The 20,696-nt window shown below is 42.3% G+C and overlaps 1 protein-coding gene across 1 annotated transcript in view; it reads left to right on the top strand.

Moving 5' to 3' along the window:
• Window positions 1-20,696, top strand: part of RYR3 (ryanodine receptor 3) — a 370,839-nt gene that overhangs the window by 78,151 nt on the left and 271,992 nt on the right. Inside the window, exons 10-12 of the mRNA XM_036346438.1 lie at window positions 984-1,140; window positions 14,682-14,855; window positions 18,554-18,675. Of these exons, the coding sequence (XP_036202331.1) occupies window positions 984-1,140; window positions 14,682-14,855; window positions 18,554-18,675 (453 nt within the window). The remainder of the gene's footprint in view (window positions 1-983; window positions 1,141-14,681; window positions 14,856-18,553; window positions 18,676-20,696) is intronic.

Genomic DNA, 20,696 nt, shown 5'->3' with positions numbered 1-20,696 from the left:
TAAACTCTTATTCCCAGGATATTAGCCCGTGATTCTTACTTAATGGACTGTTATAAAAAGTCAAAATAAGTGTGTATGTAGAGTGCTAGTAACAGGTTTTTATTCTCCTAGCATTCTAAACACGAAGAATTTAAGCATTTTGACAATGGGATTCACTTGTGCTCCAATGTGTCAGATAAAGAGAAGAGTTACTTTAAAATTTTGCATATGTATCTCTTAAATGTTTTATTCTAACTTAAAAGATAAATGTAAATGTATTACAGGTCATTCGGTGGATAATTTATCCCTGACACTTTAGTTTAGTGCCAAACTTTTTAATGTAGGACCATAAAAAGATCAGCAATCAAATTATGGGAACTTTCTCATGTCAATCATTCTGCTTTACTTTTCTCCCATAGAATTTATTGCCATATAATATAATATAATATAATATTAATTTATTTATCAGGCTTGTTTATTTTCTCCCTCCCTCTGGCAAGTGTAAGCTGAACAAATATTCTTACTGTTTCTCTGAAGATGAGATTCTTTGTGGTAGAAAATTGTTCAGGTTTAGATGGCACATTTAGAAAGGCTTTGCTTTCCCAGAAACAGGTTTCTCTTGAAAGGCAACCTTCCCATTCTTTTCGTGGTTGGTTTGTTGTTGGTTATTGTTGTTGTTGTCGTTGTTTTCATTAAGATGCTTCAGTAGAGTGAAAGAAAAATTGAAAGCTGGGAACTTCCAGTTACATTAAACTATTGCCCTGCCTGCCCCAAGATCATGTTCCTTGTTGGAGTTCTTAAGAGAGGTCACAAGGGAGCACCATGCTTTGTTTTAGGCGGACAGGAAATCCTAGAGCAAACCAGGAGACTGGTGCTTTGTCCTGTAGGGGATGAACCCCAGAAGGGTTACGAGCCTGCTCGCATGTGTATGAAAGTACAGGATAAATGTTGAAAAGGACTTATTTTTGTGTAAAAGTGATTTCTTGTCTGTTTCACCTGCCCAGCTGGAGTGGCAGTAACATCAGATGGGGCCAGGCTTTCCGGCTGCGGCATCTCACCACAGGCCACTACCTGGCCTTGACTGAGGACCAAGGCCTTCTACTGCAAGACCGGGTAAAGTCAGACACCAAGTCCACAGCCTTCTCTTTCAGGGCATCAAAGGTAAGGTCTGATGAAGTGAACTTTGACCTTGTTCTAAAAGCAAAAGCTCTGAACCATCCAGGTAGAAATCTGAAAAGAATGTAGGCTGGAGCAAGCTACATTTGGAAATTAAACCTATAATAATCACCTCATTTCTGTATCTGTTGAATTGAGTTCATAGAGGAATGTGGTACCTTAGATGTAAGTTGACATCTTAAGAGAGACATTAAAGGAGAGTGAAAAGTAGGAGAAAACAAAAGGATCACAGGCATGGACATTATTGCTCAGAGGCTAATGGAAATATTGTTTAACACTTCATTGCAGTTTTTAATACTTTAAGCCAAATACTTCATTCCTATACAACAGAGGTAACATGGATCTATGAGTTTCAGTGCTACATTTGTTTGAATCAAGAAAATTATTTCTTTCAGAAATATTTAGAGAAGGCATAATTCTGGATGTGGCACTTCTTTTCATTATTATTGAAAGTATGACATAGGTCCCCTTTTTTCCCCACTTACCCCACCCCCACCACCCAACCCATGCCTTCTCCACACTATTGTCTGTGTCCATGTGTTATGCATATATGTATATAAGTTCTTTGTTTGATCTCTTCCCAGCTACCCACCTAACCACACCTGTCTTCCCTCTGAAATTCGACAGTGGACATGACATCTTCTTACAGTTATTTGCATTGTACCAAGTTATCCATACCTTTCTCATCCTTTTCCTAGGTCATCTCTTCTCTCCATATCTCTTAGCTCTCACCTATTCATCCCCAACCTTCATTAAGAGTGGACCTTGTGTTAGTTAGTTTAACCCCAAACATGTAGCTTTTGCCATTTGACATGTTTATGGAGAACTATTTTTTAACTTCTACCTTGAATGTTCAGCCATGTTTTGACTCCTCATAACTCAGAGGATCTAGTTGGATGGTCAGAATGGCAGGCTGAGCTAACTTCTGATGGACAGTGGGATGTTCGGTTGCTTTATGATTGTTCTGGAAAGATCATCCAAGCATAAGAAAGGCTGTGCACGGACGTATGCATTTTATCAGGGAGTCTGCTCCTCATGAGAGGATAGCTCAACATCTCCTTGGTGAGCTTCATCTCTAGTTTCACTCATCCTTGCTCTTTTCTGGAAACAAATCTTGAATTGTGTTCTCAACATGATTTTAGAAAAGGGTTATTGATTATTCTGTTCGTGTAGGACTCAGCTTGAAGCTGACAGCCCCGTTTTCTATGGGGCATCTCTGCCTCCTAATGAATCAGAGGAGGACAGGCTTTCAGCACTACCCATTTTTTAGCAGGGGCCTCAGACTCATTTTCCTTTTTCCACAGTCCTATAGTCTTTTTAGGCAGCAAACCTCTTTAGCATACATATAGGTTTTTCTCCCCAAAATTGACCTATATCAAAGTTAGGCTTTTTCCATACCATATTTCAAATATTTCAAGATGTGAGCTTCCTGCCCTAAATTCCTCACTGACATTACCTTCATTTTCTGCCTCTCTTTCAATGGTGTGTTGGTTCCTTGACTTCATTCTGCTTTTCTGAGCACATCTCTTTCATGCTACTCTCACTTTTGTTTATTTATTTAAAGATTCCCAGCACAAGAGGATTTTAAAGATCTATCTATCTATCTATCTATCTATCTATCTATCTATCTATCTCTATATATGTAATTTATATACAAATATATCATCTATATATATATATCATATATATATACCATATATATATATATCATAGATAGATGATAGATAGATAGATGATAGATAGATAGATAGATAGATAGATAGATAGATAGATGACAGACACATATATATGGTAAAACATTTTGGCCTCCAGGAAGTGGTTTAGGGTAGTAAAGTTTGCTTTAAAAAAATCACTGAAACAAAGCAATGGAAAAGTCCTAAGAACAGAGATAAGCAAGATCACATTCTCCCCTAGGACACAACTGGGACATGGGTGTCAGGTCTGGGGTGAGAGTGGGTAAAGGGGGTCTGGGGGATCAGAAAATAAGAAATGACTCATCATGGCTGATGTTCAAGTAAATGCCTTTCTAAGAATGGCTGCTTCGTTTTTTTCTTATTTGAACCCTCTACCCCAGCCTCCTCAGCCCACTGTAGATGTGCTGACACTGAACTTTACCATTTCAGAAAGGGCCCCTCTGTGACAGCAGATGAGTCTGGTGGCCTTCCAGGCAGCTGGCAAGATCCTGTTTCAAGGGGACTCTGCATTCACTCCTTTCTTGGGCAACCTTGTGGAGTATGGCTCAGTGCTATGCCCTGGTCTCGAGGGAAAACCAGAAAAGCTCAGAGCACCATAGAAAGTCCTTATAATGCTCCTTCCACTTGGCACCACTCTGGCCTGTGAACACATTCTACCCTCAGAAGGCTCACTGACTATTGTCCCAAGTCCCTTCATTCCTATGCACATGGAGATAAGCAGCTAATGGCTGAACGTCATTGAGGCACCTTGGGGGCTGCCAGCATAGCAGAGTTGGATGTAAAAGTCACCCATAAGTCACATCGTCCTACGCTTGGTAGTGTGGCTGTATTTGTTGAAGGTACTGTGTCAGAGGTTTTAAATAACTCTCAGTGCAACAGTATTCAGCCCAGCTACCTTCCTTCTAATTTGAAAGGAACTAACATTAAAATGGCCTACACTCTGTGCGGGCCAAGATATGGCTGTGTTCTCACAGGCGACCAGGGCTTCCTTGGGACATGGTGTGAGGACGGCATTAACTGTGCAGCTACACAAAAAGAGAGAGTGTGTGGGAACACACAGCTCTGCCTTGTACAATCCAGAGAGCTCCTGGGGAAGAATGCCAGCAGTGCCTTGGTTTCTCTGGCCTCCAGCTTCCTCCTTAGTGAATGTGTCTGACTTCACTCAGTGCAGGCTCTCCTCTGTAAGTGGGCTCTCCAGCATGCTTCCTCTCACTGGGGAGTAGTCATGGTCCCCCACAGAAAGAACTGTGGTCTTATTTTTCAGTGGTGTGAGGGCATTGAGCCATCTTGCCAGCATCTGCCTATTCCAGGTGTTATGTGATAGAGACGATGAGAGAGTGCTTTAGGCTCTTCAGGCTCGGGTGGTGGCTCAGGGGTTGGGGGCACTCATTGGACAGGCTGGGAGGTAGAGCTAGGGTGCATTGTTGCCTTTGTTAATAGGGTTGGGTAGGGCATTCTTCTGATCCTCTCTGTATGTTGGAGAATCTAGAAGACAGAAAAGACACTCCCAGAGGAGCACTGTTTGGGCTCATGTGTTCTGGGATGACACTAGGTTATCTGGGCTGTGAGTCATTTGACAACGATGTGCTTCCCACTCCATGCTTCCTGTCGAGGGCTTTGGGACAGCTGCAAGTGTGTTACCATGCTTAGCAAGCTGCTCTTATGAGAAAGATGGCAGGTGCCCCTGTGAATCTTGAACAGGGGTGTGACTAAGCCTTAGTGGAAGGTGATCAGACCAAGCAGCTGCTAGTCATTGGCATGGCCTGGCTCAGACAGACGCAAACTGAGGTATTTGAGCAAGCTATGTGAACATACAGGGCAAGGCAAAGTAGGTTTAGAGTTGTTTGTATGGAAAATAATACAATAATTAATAAAACAATAATACAAGAATAAACTGTTTCACATACTCACAACTGTAGCCCTACTTGTGCCCCACCCTGTATAGAATAATGAGCAGAATATGATTCTGCTCAATGTTTTTTTCCCCTGTCCATGTCTGGGATGATCCAAATCAGACCAGAAGTCTGGGATGTATTGTTGCCTCCAAACTGCAGCATCAAACGTTATTCCTGAAATCTGGAAGGGGTGTGGGAGAAGATAGAGCATGGCCTCCAGGTCGCCTAGATCTAGCCTTGACCCTCATGTATCATGTGTGAGATCTTAACCAAGTTGCACTAATTTGAAGCCTGTCATAAAAGTTTAAGATCAGACCCCTGCCCACCCTTCCATCATGCCTGTTGTCACTCACTCACTATTGCCTTGAACTTTATCATGCTAAACATCTGTCAGTCTTCAAACATGCTGTTTATTTCTCACCACCAAACCTATACCTAAAATGCTTTGTACCCCTTTGTACTCATGCTTTCATGAGTGAACTCCTCATCCTTCCAGGTGAGTGTCAGATGCCTTTACAGGAGCAAAGCTCTCCCTTGTCCTCCAGTGGGCCCTGTTCCTGATTCCATTACAGTCATCACTACTGGCTTGTCAACCAGGAGCCCTGGATGACAAGACCACACATACCTCCCCCTTAGTTCAAATCTCGGCTCCCAGCACAGTGTGGCGCATGTTATGTTAGAAAATCGCTTGGTGAAGGGACAGATGAATATGATCACACATTAAAACAGAGTGAAATCCATTTTATTCTAACCCCTGCCATCTTCATAAAAGTATTCTGTCATCATGGTGCAATCATTTTGGGTCATAACACTCTTTACAATCATTGAGGGAGAGAGATTTGTTATTTTGAACATCTAAGTCACATTTCTATGAATTTGATTTCACATCATCTTTCCATGCTCTCGACATTGCAAGGCTGTTCCCCAGGGACTGTCAGATAACGTGATTTAATATTTACTCTGACATGGCAGCACTGTCTATTTAGATGTCATGTTTCAGCATCAGTTTACCACACTGAATTCATTTCAGAGAAGAGCAAATTAATGTTCAAGCAAATCTTGAATAAATGATTGAGATAGAACCTCAAATTGTGCCTATTTTGTTGCATAAATGCATAGAGTTATCACTGTTCTTCATTAGAGGACATTTTCCCTCAGTGTATAAAAATCTGAAATTCTCTTTAGTCACCATTTAGCAAATATCTACTATGTGCTAAGCACTGTCTTCTTCCCTACCACTCACTGCTCTCTCTGCTGGGTGTGCAAAGCATCCCTGCATACTGGACCCTCAGGTGCCCTTTAACCTCTGTGGCCCAAAACAAATGGCAGCTGGCCTCATGGTCCCTCCCTCAATGGAAAGGTTCATGCTGAAGTAGTGCCCTTGTGCCAGGTTCCTGGCATGGTCCATTTCCTCACCACCCTGTCAGCTGGGGGAAGAGAGTGTATGGAACAAACGAGGGAGGAGGAGAGGAGAAAATTTACCTTAAGATCCAAACCTCTAGAGACAGCACCACTGCCTGATGTTTATGGTAAATAAATCTACAAAGATTTTTTTTTATTTTAAACTGATGCTTTCCCCAGTTTTTACTGTTCAAAGTGGACCAAATAAGCAGGAAAACCATGGGCTTTGAGGTGGGAGAAACCTGGCCTTGAATTTTGGTTCTGCCATTTGCTGTTCAGCCTTCATGTTCCTCCCTGAAAAAAATGGGGGTGAAGAACTGTGCCTTGGAGGATTGTTGTGAGGATTCGACGAGGCCAGGAAGATGACCTGGGAGTTGGCCTCCTTGTGCATGAAATATCAATAGTGCTGCCTACCTGACAGGGACAGGAGGGATTGATTTGCAAGGATGGAGGAAGGAGCTCAACACAATGACTTCCACTCATTGCACCTTCACGAACGAGGCAGACACATCCACTCCTTCTGCATGCAGAGGCCCTCCCTTGTCAGCCAACCAGCAGAGGCTCTGAAGCCAGCCAGACTCTAGTAGTGTCTTTTTAAGTTCATTTGAACATCAGAAATTCAGAAAAGGACTGTACTGGTGGAGAAATGAATCCAAAGGTGATTTCTCAAGTATCTCCAGAGACATCTTTAAAGAATGGGCTAATCAAGGCTTTCTTGATGGCTTACTCCAGCACCCATGAATAGGCCCCATCTTCCCATATCTACTCTTATTCTGAAACATTTTGAGTACTTAGACCAGGGGTCCTCAAACTTTTTAAACAGGGGGCCAGTTCACTGTCCCTTAGACCGTTGGAGGGCCGGACTATAGTTTAAAAAAAAAAACTATGAACAAATTCCTAGGCACACTGCACATATCTTATTTTGAAGTAAAAAAACAAAACGGGAACAAATACAATATTTGTATTTGCATGTGGCCCGCGGGCTGTAGTTTGAGGACCCCTGGCTTAGACTGTTGGAAAGGAACTCTGTTGCCCTCTGTGGATGCAAATGGCTTAACTGTGTCAAATAACAACAAATTTTACCCTAATTAATACAGATGAATTAGGATTTTCTCTGTTCAAGATCTCATGCTCTATCCTAACGCCATAGCTGGCAACTCACTCACCTCTAGCCTTGTTCTTCTTCAATCCATCATTTACACAGCTGCTGGAACAGTTATTCTAAGATGCAACCCTTGTGTTATCCCCCTGCTTAAAATCCTCAGTAAATTTTATTACCTACACTGGCTCTTCCAGAAAGGTATTCCAAGCAATAATTCTATGACAATAAAATTTAATGCTACCTTAAATAGACTTCAGCAGGGTTTTTTTGGATCTTTTTGTTGTTGTTTGCTTTTTACTGTAGGACTCATAAGACTCCATATTATACTATCCTAATGTTCCCTTTGACTTCTAAAAGAATATATCTTATTTGTCCAGTGTCCTCTTTTCCCACAGAAACTTTGTTGACATTGAGAAACATGAACCTATAGTATAAAGTTCATAGTCCTTGTTCAGGTCTCTTTCAAGATTCCCACCTTCTTCTTACTCACTATGTTATTCTCCATCTTCATAGAATGCCATATCCTTCCATATCCCTTCTCTCCTCTCTCCTGGCTGAGCTCACATCACATAAAGTGTCAATCTTGAATAAAATCATCTATAACTGCTTAGGCAGCCTGAGTTTTCTTTCTTCCAACCACCTATTAGACCTTGAATATAAACCATATCACCTTATCTATCTATCTATCTATCTATATCTATCTATCTATCTATCTATCTATCTATCTATCTATATATATATATGTATATTAGAGGCCTGTTGCACGAAGAGATTCGTGCAATAGGCCTTCCCTTCTCTTGGCTGCTGGCACCGGTTTGCCTCTGGCACCTGGGACCCAGGCCTTCACTCTGGCCAGGCTCTGGCCGGAGCCAGCCCTGGAGCCATCAGGCTTTGCTGCTCCAGCCCTGGGGCCGTCAGGCTTCGCTCTGCCAGCCCCAGGGTCGTCAGGCTTCGCTTTGCTGCTTGGAGCCTATGTATGCAAATTAACCGCCATCTTTGTTGGGTTAATTTGCATACTCTCCTGATTGGCTGGTTAGCGTAGTGAAGATACGGTCAATTTACATGTTTGTCTATTATTAGGTAAAAAATATATATATATACTAGTAAAAGTCATATATAAAAGCCAAGTGACCAGAACAACCAGTCACTATCAAGTGCACTGCGGCTGGCCAACCAGCCTGATCGGGGGCGGGGCCAGCTGGCCAACCTTCCGTGTTCCCTCTCCCTGGCCAGCCTAGCCCCAGTTGGCCTCTATTGGGGCAGGCCAGCTGGACCCCACCCATGCATGAATTCATGTGCTGAACCTCTAGTTGTCATTATAAATTTGTATATACAACTCCTAAAGTTTATACAAACCCAAAGCCATTTTTCATAAAATAATAGCATATATTTTCAACTTATTCTTTATCATAACCTTCAAACAACTAAAACATTAATATAATTGATATGTATCTATGATAATGGTAATCATTCAAAAAAGTATGCTCAACTGACAAATGGGCTTTGGATTTACACTTGCTTTTGAATTCTGTTTGACTACTTACCAGCAACTTGTTCAAACTCTGCAACCCTCAGTTTCATCATCTATAAAGTGGGAGACATAAAAACAACAGGGCCATTGAAAGGTTTAGTAAAAGTGTTCTTAAAGTGTCATATATAATAAATACTACTTTGTGGGTCCTTGGTAAATTCACTTGATGATGATGTCACTGTGAAATGCTTAGAAAAATACTTTATTCAAAGTAGGCACCAGACAAACACTCACTCCAGGTCTTTTTCGTATCCTAGAAAGCTTAAATCAATCTGGAGAGCAGCAACCTAGTCATCTAAACCAAATACTTATGTGATAATCATAATGTGGTCATAAGCATTTCCTTAGTAAGCTCTCAATGAAAGTAGGGATAATGATTATTCTTATCCTTCAACACACATTAGAATAAGTAACCTGTTCCTTCTTGGAATCTAACACAGGAAAGATTGTGCAGATAAACAGATAGACAAATTGATGCCCATAGACCAAGAAAACAAAAACAAATTATTTGCAACCTATTTTAAGCAGAGTATTGTGTGAAAAACAAAGACAAGCAAATCCCAGTCTTGCCCTTGGTGAGTTTTCAACGTGGCAGGGAACAGGAAGTGTACCAGCAAAGGGTTCATATTGCAGAAGATGTTAAAGAGCCCCAAGACAGGTGCCATAAGATCAAAGAAAATCTAAAGGATCTAGGAAAGGCTTGAAGGATAAGATGTGAAGATGCAGAAGGGAGGCATGGGAGTTCCAAACAGAAATTATCTACACTAATAAAAGACAAACATGCAAATTGGCCGTACCTTCACTACACCTTAAGACATGCCCACCAGCCAATCAGAGTGACTATATGCAAATTAACCCAACCAAGATGGCGGCCAGCAGCCACGAAGCTGGAGCAAGCAGGAGGCTTGGTTTGCCCCAATGATGGAGGAAGCTAAGCTGCCATGGCAGCTCTGAGCTCCACTCAAAGCAACAGAGTTTCAATTATAGAAGGTAAATAAACCCCAGATACCTGCTTTCAGCCGACTGTGGCCACGGAGCTGCAGCAAGCAGGAGGCTTCCCTTCCACCCGCCCTGGCAAGCTCTGAGCTCCACTCAAAGCAACAAAGTTTCAATTATAGAAGGTAAATAAATACCAGAATAAAAAAGAAAAAGAAAAAAAGCAGAGGCTGGGAGCTTCCATCACTGGAGGGGCTTGGCCAGCCTGAAAATGGCCCTCAGCCCCTCACCCAGACTGGCCAGGCACCCTAGTGGGGACCCCTACCCTGAAGAGGGTGTGACCAGCTGCAAACAGCCATCAGCCCCTCACCCAAGCTGGCCAGGCACCCCAGCAGGACCCCCAGCCTGATCCGGGACACCCTTCAGGGCAAACCAGCCAGCCCCCACCCATGCACCATGCCTCTATCCTATATAATAAAAGGGTAATATGCAAATTGACCCTAACAGCATAACGACTGGGAATGGTCACTATTACACACTGCAGATGCTCAATGCAGGAGCTGTTCCCTGGTGGTCAGTGCACTCCCACAGGGGGAGCTCTGCTCAGCCACAAGCCAGGCTGATGGCTGCCAGCACAGCGGTGGTGGTGGGAGCCTCTCCTGCTTCCTCAGCAGCACTAAGGATGTCTGACTGCAGTTTAGGTCTGCTCTCTGCTTGTAAGTGGACATCCCCCGAGGGCTGCCAGGCTGCCAGAGGGATGTCTGACTACCAACTTGGGCCCGATCCCCCAGGGAGTGGGCCTAAGCCAGCAGGTGGACATCCTCCGAGGGGTCCCAGACTGCAAGAGGGCATTGGCAGGGGCTGAGGGACCCTCCCCCCAAGTGCACAAATTTTTGTGCACCGGGCCTCTAGTTCTATATAAGAAAAGAGAAACATGCAAATTAACTGTCCCTCCGCTACGCTCAAGCCACAACCACCAGCCAATCAGGAGTGAGTATGCAAATTAACCCAACTAAGGTGGCGGCAGCCACGGAGCTGGAGTGAGCAGGAGGCTTGGGTTGCCCCCCGGTGATAGAGGAAGCCAAGCTTCCCACCTCCCCTGGCCAGCCCTGGACTCTGCTAAAGGCTACAAAGTTTCAATTACAGAAGATAAATAAATCCCAAATACCTGCTTCCAGCTGCCCACTGGGGGAAAAAAAAAAAAAAGAAAGAAACGAGAGGCTGGGAGCTTGGGTTGCCAGGGGGCATGGCCAGCCTGAAAACAGCCACCAGCCACTCATGCAGGCTGTCCAGGAACCCCAGCAGAACAACCCCACCCTGAAGGGGATGTGGGAAGCCTGAAAACAGCCCTCAGCCCCTCACCCAGGCTGGGCACACCCCCATGGGGTGAGGGTCCCCACTGGGAGAGTGGCCAGCCTGCAAACAGACCTTAGCCCATCACCCAGGCTGGCCACGCCCCCATGGGGTGAGGGTCCCCACTGGAGGCTTGTCCAGCCTGCAAACAGCCATCAGCCCCTCACCTATGCTGGCCAGGCACCCCAGTGGGGACTCCCACCCTGAACGGGGTGTGGCCAGCATGAAAATGGCCCTCAGCCCCTCACCCAGGCTGGCCAGGCACCCCAGTAGGGATCCCCTACCCTGAAGATGCTGTAGCCAACCTGCAAACAGTCATCAGCCCTTCACCCAGGCTGGCCAGGCACCCTAGTGGGCCCCTACCCTGATCCAGGACACCCTTCAGGGCAAACCAGCTGGCCCCCACCTGTGCACCAGGCCTCTATCCTATATAATAAAAGGGTAATATGCAAATTGACCCTAACAGCAGAACAACTGGGAATGACTGGTCTCTGTGACACACACTGACCACCAGGGGGCAGATGTTCAATGCAGGAGCTGCCCCTTGGTGGTCAGTGTGCTCCCACAGGGGGAGCTCTGCTCAGCCACAAGCCAGGCTGATGGCTGCGAGAACAGCAGTGGTGGCGGGAGCCTCTCCCGCCTCCTCAGCAGGACTAAGGATGTCTGACTGCAGCTTAGGCCTGCTCCCTGCTGGCAAGTGGACATCCTCCAAGGGCTCTCAGGCTGCCAGAGGGATGTCTGACTGCCAGCTTAGGCCCAATCCCCCAGAGAGCAGGCCGAAGCCAGCAGGTGGTCATCCCCTGAGAGGTCCCAGACTGCGAGAGGGCACAGTCCGAACTGAGGGACCCCCCTGAGTGCACAAATTTTTGTGCACCAGGCCTCTAGTCATGTCAATAAAGATCCAGTGGAATGGAACACTTCACTTATCAAAGCACCATAGACCAATTCAATTAAAGCATATGGTATATAAAGTAAAAATGAGAATTCTGTAGGCACTAGGCAGTTATTGAAAGAGAGTGATTGGATTAGCCCTCTCCTTTGGGAAAGTTCCATTTCCAGGAGAAGAGTACATCTGGGGCATATTCAAGTGATAACAGAAAGGGGAGCATTATTTCGTGCTCCAGTCAGAAGAAGATGCCCAGCCTGCTGTCCACCAAACCAGGCTTCTCTCTATTGTGGACTACTCCCTTTCCTTAATGATATGTCACTATTGTTTAGGTTTGGGTTGAGTAGGCTTTATTGTTGGTTTATCTGTATGTGTTAGATTTTGTTGTTGTTGCTCCTGTTCTTTTAAATTAGAAGCAGCCGCTGCAGTGACTGTCATAAAATTTGGGGAGTTAATGCTATTTTGTAAAAGCAAAGACACAGTGAGACACTCCATTCTCTATATAATAATGATCCATTTATTTCAGAGACTCTAGAAAAAAATCCTAGATTTTTTTTTTGTTTGGCAAAATCATATTTAAATAAATGAAAAGTGAAATAGAAATGAAAAGTCCATCATCCTGGACAGTTTGGGAGCATCTACTGTTTTAACAGTGAGCTCTTCGAGATCAGTGTAACAATTTACATTTACCTGTTGTGGTATGCATTATTTTTATTTTGCTGCACTGCCTATGGTTACAGAACATGCTGGAGATGAAAACTTGACATACTTAAATCTTTCACTGGCCTGAGTAGCTTCAGAATTATGGGTATTTCTGAAGTGGAACTCAAGTATTCACTGTTTTGTTATTTTTATTTAGAATAAATGTACTCTTAACCACTTGCCTATAAAGAAATCCTAATATATCAAATTCTATTTTCCCATTAGCTTTTTTATTGGAAAGCAGGAATAAAATCAAAATAAGTTTCTTTGGAAATCTTTGTGTTGAGAAAGAGGTCATATTTAACAATCCAGCCAATGTTTCCACATACATTTAAAATAAGAATTTCTTGTGAAGTGTTAACATTGCTCAAAATGATCCTATAAATATGTTAAAAATAACTAATTTTACTTTTATGAAGGTTTGAAGGAAAAGAAATAAGGGCAGAAATGAAAAATATATTAGGGGGTGTGGGAAAGAAGAGATCATCCAGAGAACTTATATGCATATATGCATAACGCTGAACACAGGCAATAGTAGTGTGAAGGCCTGGGGAGGGGACAGGAGCAGGGAGAAGGGAGGTCAATGGGGGGAAAAGGGGACATCTATAATACTTTAAACAATAAAGATAAATTTTAAATATATATATATATATATATATATATATATATATATATATATATGAAGAAATTACTCAGATATATATTCTCTCAGTATATGTTTATTAAGTAATTGATAGGTGCTGGATTCTCTGGACTAGCAATCTAAAATTAATTTAAATCTGGCCCATGCCCTTGATTCTTTTATAGCCTAGCAAATGGAAAGTGTCATCTAAACAAGCACATTTACAATTAGAGTTGCTAATTGCTCAGTAGAGGAATTAACTCTGCCTTTACAGAGAAGGTGGCATCTGAGCAGGGTATTGAAGGGTGAGTAGGAGTTTAGAGCAGTGGGAAAGAGCAAGTCTCTGGAGTTGGACTTCCTGGTTTAAATCTTGGTCCTTTCACTACTTATTGAGTGACCTTGGGCAAAGTATTTGCCTTTATTTTCTCCTCTGTAAAAATGGGATAATATCTGTAGCCACAACAGAGGCTGCTATGAAGAGTTAATATATGTAAAGATTTTGGAACACTGCCTTGCCCATGGTAAGAGCTCAATATATATATTACTCTTGTTCTATCACTAAAAATGAGAATTGAGTTGTCATAAGCAGAGGGAATAGCACACAACATTTTTTTCTGTAGGAAAAAAATCCAAATACTTCCTAAGCACATGGCTTTTACAAATAAGTACTTTAATACAGAAGTAGAGTAGAACCACACAGGCTCTGATTGATGAAGGGGGGACAGAGTGACCATAGATGGGTCTACTTCCAGACTCATTCTGTGACAGGCACCTCAGGTTGTCACCAAGGGGACCCCTTGTGCATGCTAACTCCTTTTTTCATAAGTTTAGTGAAACAGTGTCTATGGAAGAATGAAACCATGACTCCAGCACACAACTGAGAAGGCCATAAGTGACAGGCATGACAATTGTGCCCAGTAGCCCCACATGCTTGAGAAGTCTGCTTTCTCTTCTGACTTCTATAATGATATTTTTAAAGTCCCTGAAGCATTTATATATGATAGCCATTAAAATTATGGAAGATATAAAACTTGATGAAAGGAAGTTAATTGACCAGAAAATAGTTAATTATCAAGATAAGTTAGGACTATAAAAGTAGAAAATATAATGAAGAATTATATAAAATCAGAACCAAAGGGAGACCGACCAGCCGTCTCCTTTTCCCATGGACTTAAATTAAATAGTCACTAAAGAGGCCAAAACTTGAAACCATTGATTTTACAATTAACAGCAGATAAGGGAAGCAGGCGCTGCTAAAATCCTGGCTTGGACAGAAGCATCATGATTATTTTGGTAATCAGTTCTCTGGCTTACAAATTCAGCATGGGTGATTTGTTTTCTGTGTTGTGTTTCTGTTTAATCAGACATGCCTGTGTTTGTTTCTTTTCATTTTCTGTGAAATAGGAAATCAAGGAGAAATTAGATTCCAGTCACAAAAGAGATATAGAAGGCATGGGAGTTCCAGAAATCAAGTATGGAGATTCTGTCTGCTTTGTCCAGCACGTAGCCAGTGGTCTGTGGGTGACCTACAAAGCACAAGATGCCAAGACATCCCGCCTTGGACCCCTGAAAAGAAAGGTGAGGAGTCAGAAAGGCTGTTTAGAATTGTTTTACACTTCTATGAGATGGAAGCTACTGGGCAAGAGAAGTAATTGTGAGAATTAGGTGAACATGATGTATGTTTAGTTGCTTTCTGTGACTGATTGTACAGGCTAATTTCTTCAGTGCAAAAAGAAAGTTAGACAGCAGGCACTTATGTGAGGAGCGGTAGAACTTGTCCAATGGACTCTAAAACCTGCACCAAATGGCTTTTGGTGGTACAGTGTTTGGGGATTAACCACATCATTGCTCCCTCCATTTAAGTGGATCATTGAGTTATTGTGCAGTTTTTGTAATATAGAGACTAAATAGAATCTCTACAGAGAAAAGGCAGATGCATGGTAATAAGCTCACAGGAACCAATATGCAGAGAGGCGAGATATTGTGGGATATTGTTGTCTCCACAGAGAATGCATCCTGATCTGAGTGGTCCATCATGACTATTATCATGGGAAACTGGCTTGGACACACACAGCATCTTTTTTCTTTCTTTCTTTTTTCTTTTTTTTTACCAGGAAGTCAATTGCCATAAGAGAGTTTCTTTTGATGGGAACCAGAAAATAAATGTCAAGGGCATGATGCTATTTTTTTCTTGGAAAACCCTCACAAAACATGGGATTGGTTAGTCAAGGAGTCCTAGATGAGGTTCTGGTATTATATAGGTTAGTTCAGGTATCCCAGTCCAGTGTAGAGATAATGAAAAGTTTAGTTTCCCAGAATGCTGATGATGATAAGAGAGAGGAAGTTGGGAGCAAACCATAAGGTAATAGCTTACTTTTGCATAAAATAAAACATACCAGGAAAATATCCAGAAAAGAGAAAATAATATGATGAAGAGGAGATAGAAAAGAGAATAAATAAGAGGCCACACAATAGCTTGTATGAGCCCAGCCCTTCCTCTGCAAACAATTATAAAGGCTGGATAAAACACAACCAAAATCAAGTGAACCATCTGAATGTTTCAACTACCAGAGCACCCAGGACATGAGCACTAAAGATCCCAAATAGAGTGTAAGTGCATTAAGGTGAGCCTCACCTTTGTCACCACTTCCCCTGGTGTATTTGCTGAGTTGCAGCACCAAAGAATGGGGTGTGTGCTAGCATCATTGGGCTGGAGAGACAGGTTAGGGACCAGGTCAGCCAAGGTTTCTGTGACTTGAGGGGCCAAGATTGCAGAATGGAGGGAACTGTAGAAACGTGAACCTGAAATCCTACCTGCAATTTCCTCTGGGATCTTGAGATGCCTGTGGATGGACTGTGAAGCTGAGACAGCAGACAGACAGTGGCAGCTGTAAGGGAGAAGAGCAAAGCAGTGATGTGGACAGTATGACAGTACTAGGGAGACAGAAGTTGGGGTTCAGGGTCCCTCAAGTTGGAATGACCCTTGAAAATACCCTTAAAATTTCAATTAAATCCCCAAAGGGCTCTATTCTGGGAACAAAGACTATACCCTAGAAATAAGGGCACATTTAAAGTAAATGCCAAAAATCCATCATCTACCCTACTAACCTAACAGAAAACTAAATCCTCTACAGTGTATGATAATATCACCTAGAGCCGCCACAATTTTTCATACCTACTAAGATAATAGTGACATTTAAAGAGATTGGACTATGTGGGTCTTGGCTGTAACTCTGCCTGGGAGGTGACATACTCAAAGGACCCTGTCAACTAGGAGAGGCCCCAGATTGTGGTGTGGAATTACTGTGCCTGACCCTGCCTTTCTCTCCCAGAACCATAGTCCCTAGATCCACTTAGCTGCTGAAATGTGCAGGGGACTTTGGCAGGTCCTTTCTGAAGCGCTTTCTAAATGGTGTTGTAATGCTCAGCCCTTGACATTCCATGAGGAATAGGTGGCATTTCCCTCTAAAAATACAAGGAATGTCCATCTCTGGGTTCAGCATTTTATGACACAAAACAGGAACCTTGGAAAACCAATGGAGAACAGACACAGTGGAAAGCCTCATGAATGGTAACTGACCTTAAAGGAAATGTCCTCTCTCCCATTCATATCTCATGCTTTGGCTCTCTGCTATTGGGCTATGGAATTCCCCCAAAAGGGAAAAAAAAGGACCTTAGGAACAAGGCTGCAGAGATCTGTGGGGACATAACAACAATATGCTAACAGCTGTATCTCCCCATTTCTCATTACTTTCTTATTTGGCTGGTCAGCTGGAATGTGTTATGTGAACAAGCAAAACCTAAGGATTTGGGTCTGTAGGGACCAGAAAGCTGGGAATGAGGCCAGAGTAAACATAGTGGCAATGCTTTGTCAAATCCAAATGCAGCGATGTTAACCAGTTGCTGGGAAGTTGTGGCAAAGTAATGTTTTGAAATGGTGACTCCAAAGGGGCATCCTTTACTGATGCTGAAGCTATAATATGTAGATGGAATGTGAAGCATTTTTACACAAAGAAATCATGAACTCTTGCAAGCCAGTATTCTACTTCCTGTGTGAATTCATTCTATCAGGACATAGTTTCAGAAGAAAAAACATAAGAAAGAGATTTTCACATGGAAGGAAAATAAGTTGTTTCTTTGTGCTAAGAATGAGAAAGACCCAAAATCATTATTCTAAAGGTATTTTCTAACGCCATATGTGTGTTTTTTATTTGACATATAGACTGACAAGTCTATCCACTCCAAATCATGCAAGACCTACAAATGGTCTCCCTTCACTTATTCAAGAGGAAACTATGCCAGGAACTTGAACCTTGAATCAAGATTTGATCCTGATTTTAACTAGAATCAAACCATCCCAGTTAATATCTGCACATATTTGACCCTTTTAGGGGGAAAAAAAAAAACTACTGACCTCCATACCAAAAGCTGCTACCCTTACCCAAAAATTGCCATGGTGTCATTCGTGATCAATAATTATGCTTAGCTTCCAGATAACCAATCTGAGATCAGTACCATACTGCCCCTTATAACAAACATTCATTGAGTACCTCATAGTCTAGGAAACATACTAAATGATTTACATGTAAATCATCTAATCTTCCAAACACCCCTTTAAGATATGTCCATTTGCAGATGGTAGAGTTGAAGCAGAAAATGGTTAAGGAACTTGTCTAAGGTCGCACAGCTAAGGATTGAGTAGCAGAACTAGAACTCGGGTTGCTGATACCAGAGCCTATGCTGTCGGGTCTCTCAAGCCTCCCTGAGAAGCAGATACCACCTTGAGCTACTTCCCCAGTTCAACAGTGAGCCAACCCTACCAGCCCCTCTCTCCTTCAGGAGAGAAATGCAAACCTGATCCTAGCAGAGGGATTTTCTTTAATGTGTCTTTCTTCTTTCTCAATTTATCTCTGAAGGTTAAGTCTCTAAAAAATGACTTTCAGTGGCCAAGAGTAAGGTTTTGTGTTCACTTTAAGAGAAATATATAAAATATTTTTTCATCCTTTCAAATTTGCCATCTAGGCCTAAGGAATTTATTATAATTCATACCACAGTGACACATAAAATTTTATTTTCATCAAGGAATCATGCCTCAAGGACGATTCTTGTCAGTACTAGGGCAAAATAACTTTGTTAATGTCCCATTTTCAAAATGGACCTGAGGGAACTTGGTTGGGGAAAAAGAGGACAAGGGTGGAGGGAAACGCTGCAAGAAATGTTGGACTGCCCAGCTGTGGAGAGTGTGTAACCTGGACCTGGTGTGCTTTGCTCTGCAGGTTATCCTCCACCAGGAAGGCCACATGGATGACGGATTAACACTGCAGAGATGCCAGCGCGAGGAGTCCCAGGCTGCTCGTATCATCAGGAACACAACAGCCTTATTCAGCCAGTTTGTAAGGTATGTGCATTCCTTCCCTTTCTCAGTTTCTACTCTACGACCTCCCAATCCCACCTCCCACCTTCCTTTAATATTGTGAGTGTTTTTAGAAACTAATTAAACACTAGCAAAGAGTTTTACCAAAGAGAGTTTAGGATTGAAACATATTCCCCATGCAGGTGATCTCCTACTAGCCTCCCTCTTTGCCCAACAAGTATCCAAGCCCCATTGGTGATTCAGGTTGTCATGAATACCCAAGGTCTTCTCATGGAAATTCAGTGAAAGAGCTGAAGTGCTCTAAGGGCCTTTTGTATTAGAGCAGCGGTTCTCAACCTGTGGGTCGCGACCCCTTTGGGGGTCGAATGACCCTTTCACAGGGGTCGCCTAAGACCATTGGAAAACACATATATAATTACATATTGTTTTTGTGTTAATCACTATGCTTTAATTATGTTCAATTTGTAACAATGACATTGGGGGTCACCACAACATGAGGAACTATATTAAAGGGTCGTGGCATTAGGAAGGTTGAGAACCACTGTATTAGAGTGTTAAGAGGAGAGGAAGGAAAAGACACAGATCCACTCCCTGCTGCTATTTAGAAAGGCTTTCTACATCATTCAGAATCATTGCTATGGTTGACATTCAAGTAAATTTGTATTGGAAGCCTGGTGTTACCCAGCTATGACTGGGACTTAAATGGGAGAGGTAACTGAACCGCCTGCTTGCATTATAATCCCGCAGCCTCAACAATGCTGCCAAAACAGGGCTCTGTGAATTGTGTTCACCAACTATCATGAGACATGCACTCAATTGTAAACAGTGTTCCAAGCTACCCTTCTCTTGTAGGCAAATATCTCTAAAGCCAAGAGGGTTTAGATTTCACGTGTGAATTTGCATAAAATGAGAGGGGTGGGAATTATACCTTTACTTTTCTTCCTGTTGAAACAATTGTGATCCAGGGGATGTGTGCTAGGATGTAAGCTAAGCTGCTGTTACAGTTCAGGGTAAACTTTCATTTCTCTTTAAGGTAATATTATTGGGTAGGTGGGTGTTTTAAGGGAAGTGGACTGGATACTGGGGCTCAGGTTCCTTCTGTCTGGCTGCTTTGAAGTTTCCTACAGGCTTTTGTCCCTGGACCAGCACAGCAGCATCACCTGGCAAGTTCTCAAGTTTCACCACAGACTTACTAAATGAAACACCTGGGAGTGGTACCCCAGAAAGTATTTTTTAGTAGGCTTAAATTTTCATAACCTTGGCTTAAGCAGTGGTTTCTTCAATATGACACAAAAAACAAAAGCAACAAAATAAAAAATTAATAAATTGGAGTATATCAAAATTAAAAACTTTTTTGCTGTGAAGGGCACCATCAAGAAAGTGGAGGGAAAAACCCACATAATGGGGCAGAATATTTGCAAATCATGTATCTGATAAGGGACTTGTATCTAGATTAAAGAACTCTCACAATTCAACATTAAAAAGACAAACGGACCAATTTGAAAATGAGCCAAGGATGTGAATAGCCACTTCTCCAAAGAAGATATACAAATGGACAATAAGCATATGAAAAGATGTTCAACATCATTAGCCATCGGGAAAACGCAAATCAACACTACAGAGAGTTAACAACACTTTATTCCCAGTAGAATGGCTCTAATCAAAAAGACTGTTAATAAGAAGTATGGGACAGGATGTAGAGAAATCAGAACCTTCATATACTGCTGATGGGAATGTAAAATGTCACAGCCACTTTGGATTGTCTCAAAAGGTTAAACATAGAGTTACTTTAAGACCCAGCAATTTCACTCAACAATTTCCCATATGTCCATACAAAAACTTGTACACAAATGTTCAAATCAGCATCATTCATAATGGCCAAAAAGTAGAAACAACCCAAACATTCAACTGATGAATGGATAAATAAAATGCGCTATATCCTTACAATGTAATATGATTTGTTCATAAGAAGGAATAGAGTACTAATAGACACTACAACATGAAGGAACCTTGAAAATAGTATGCTAAGTGAAAGAAGCCAGTCA

Source organism: Myotis myotis, unplaced genomic scaffold (genome assembly GCF_014108235.1).
Source record: "Myotis myotis isolate mMyoMyo1 unplaced genomic scaffold, mMyoMyo1.p scaffold_m19_p_1, whole genome shotgun sequence".
In the NCBI taxonomy this organism is placed as follows: Eukaryota; Metazoa; Chordata; class Mammalia; order Chiroptera; family Vespertilionidae; genus Myotis; species Myotis myotis.
The sequence above is the reverse complement of the archived record's forward strand: the minus strand, read 5'-3'. Positions and strand labels throughout refer to the sequence as shown.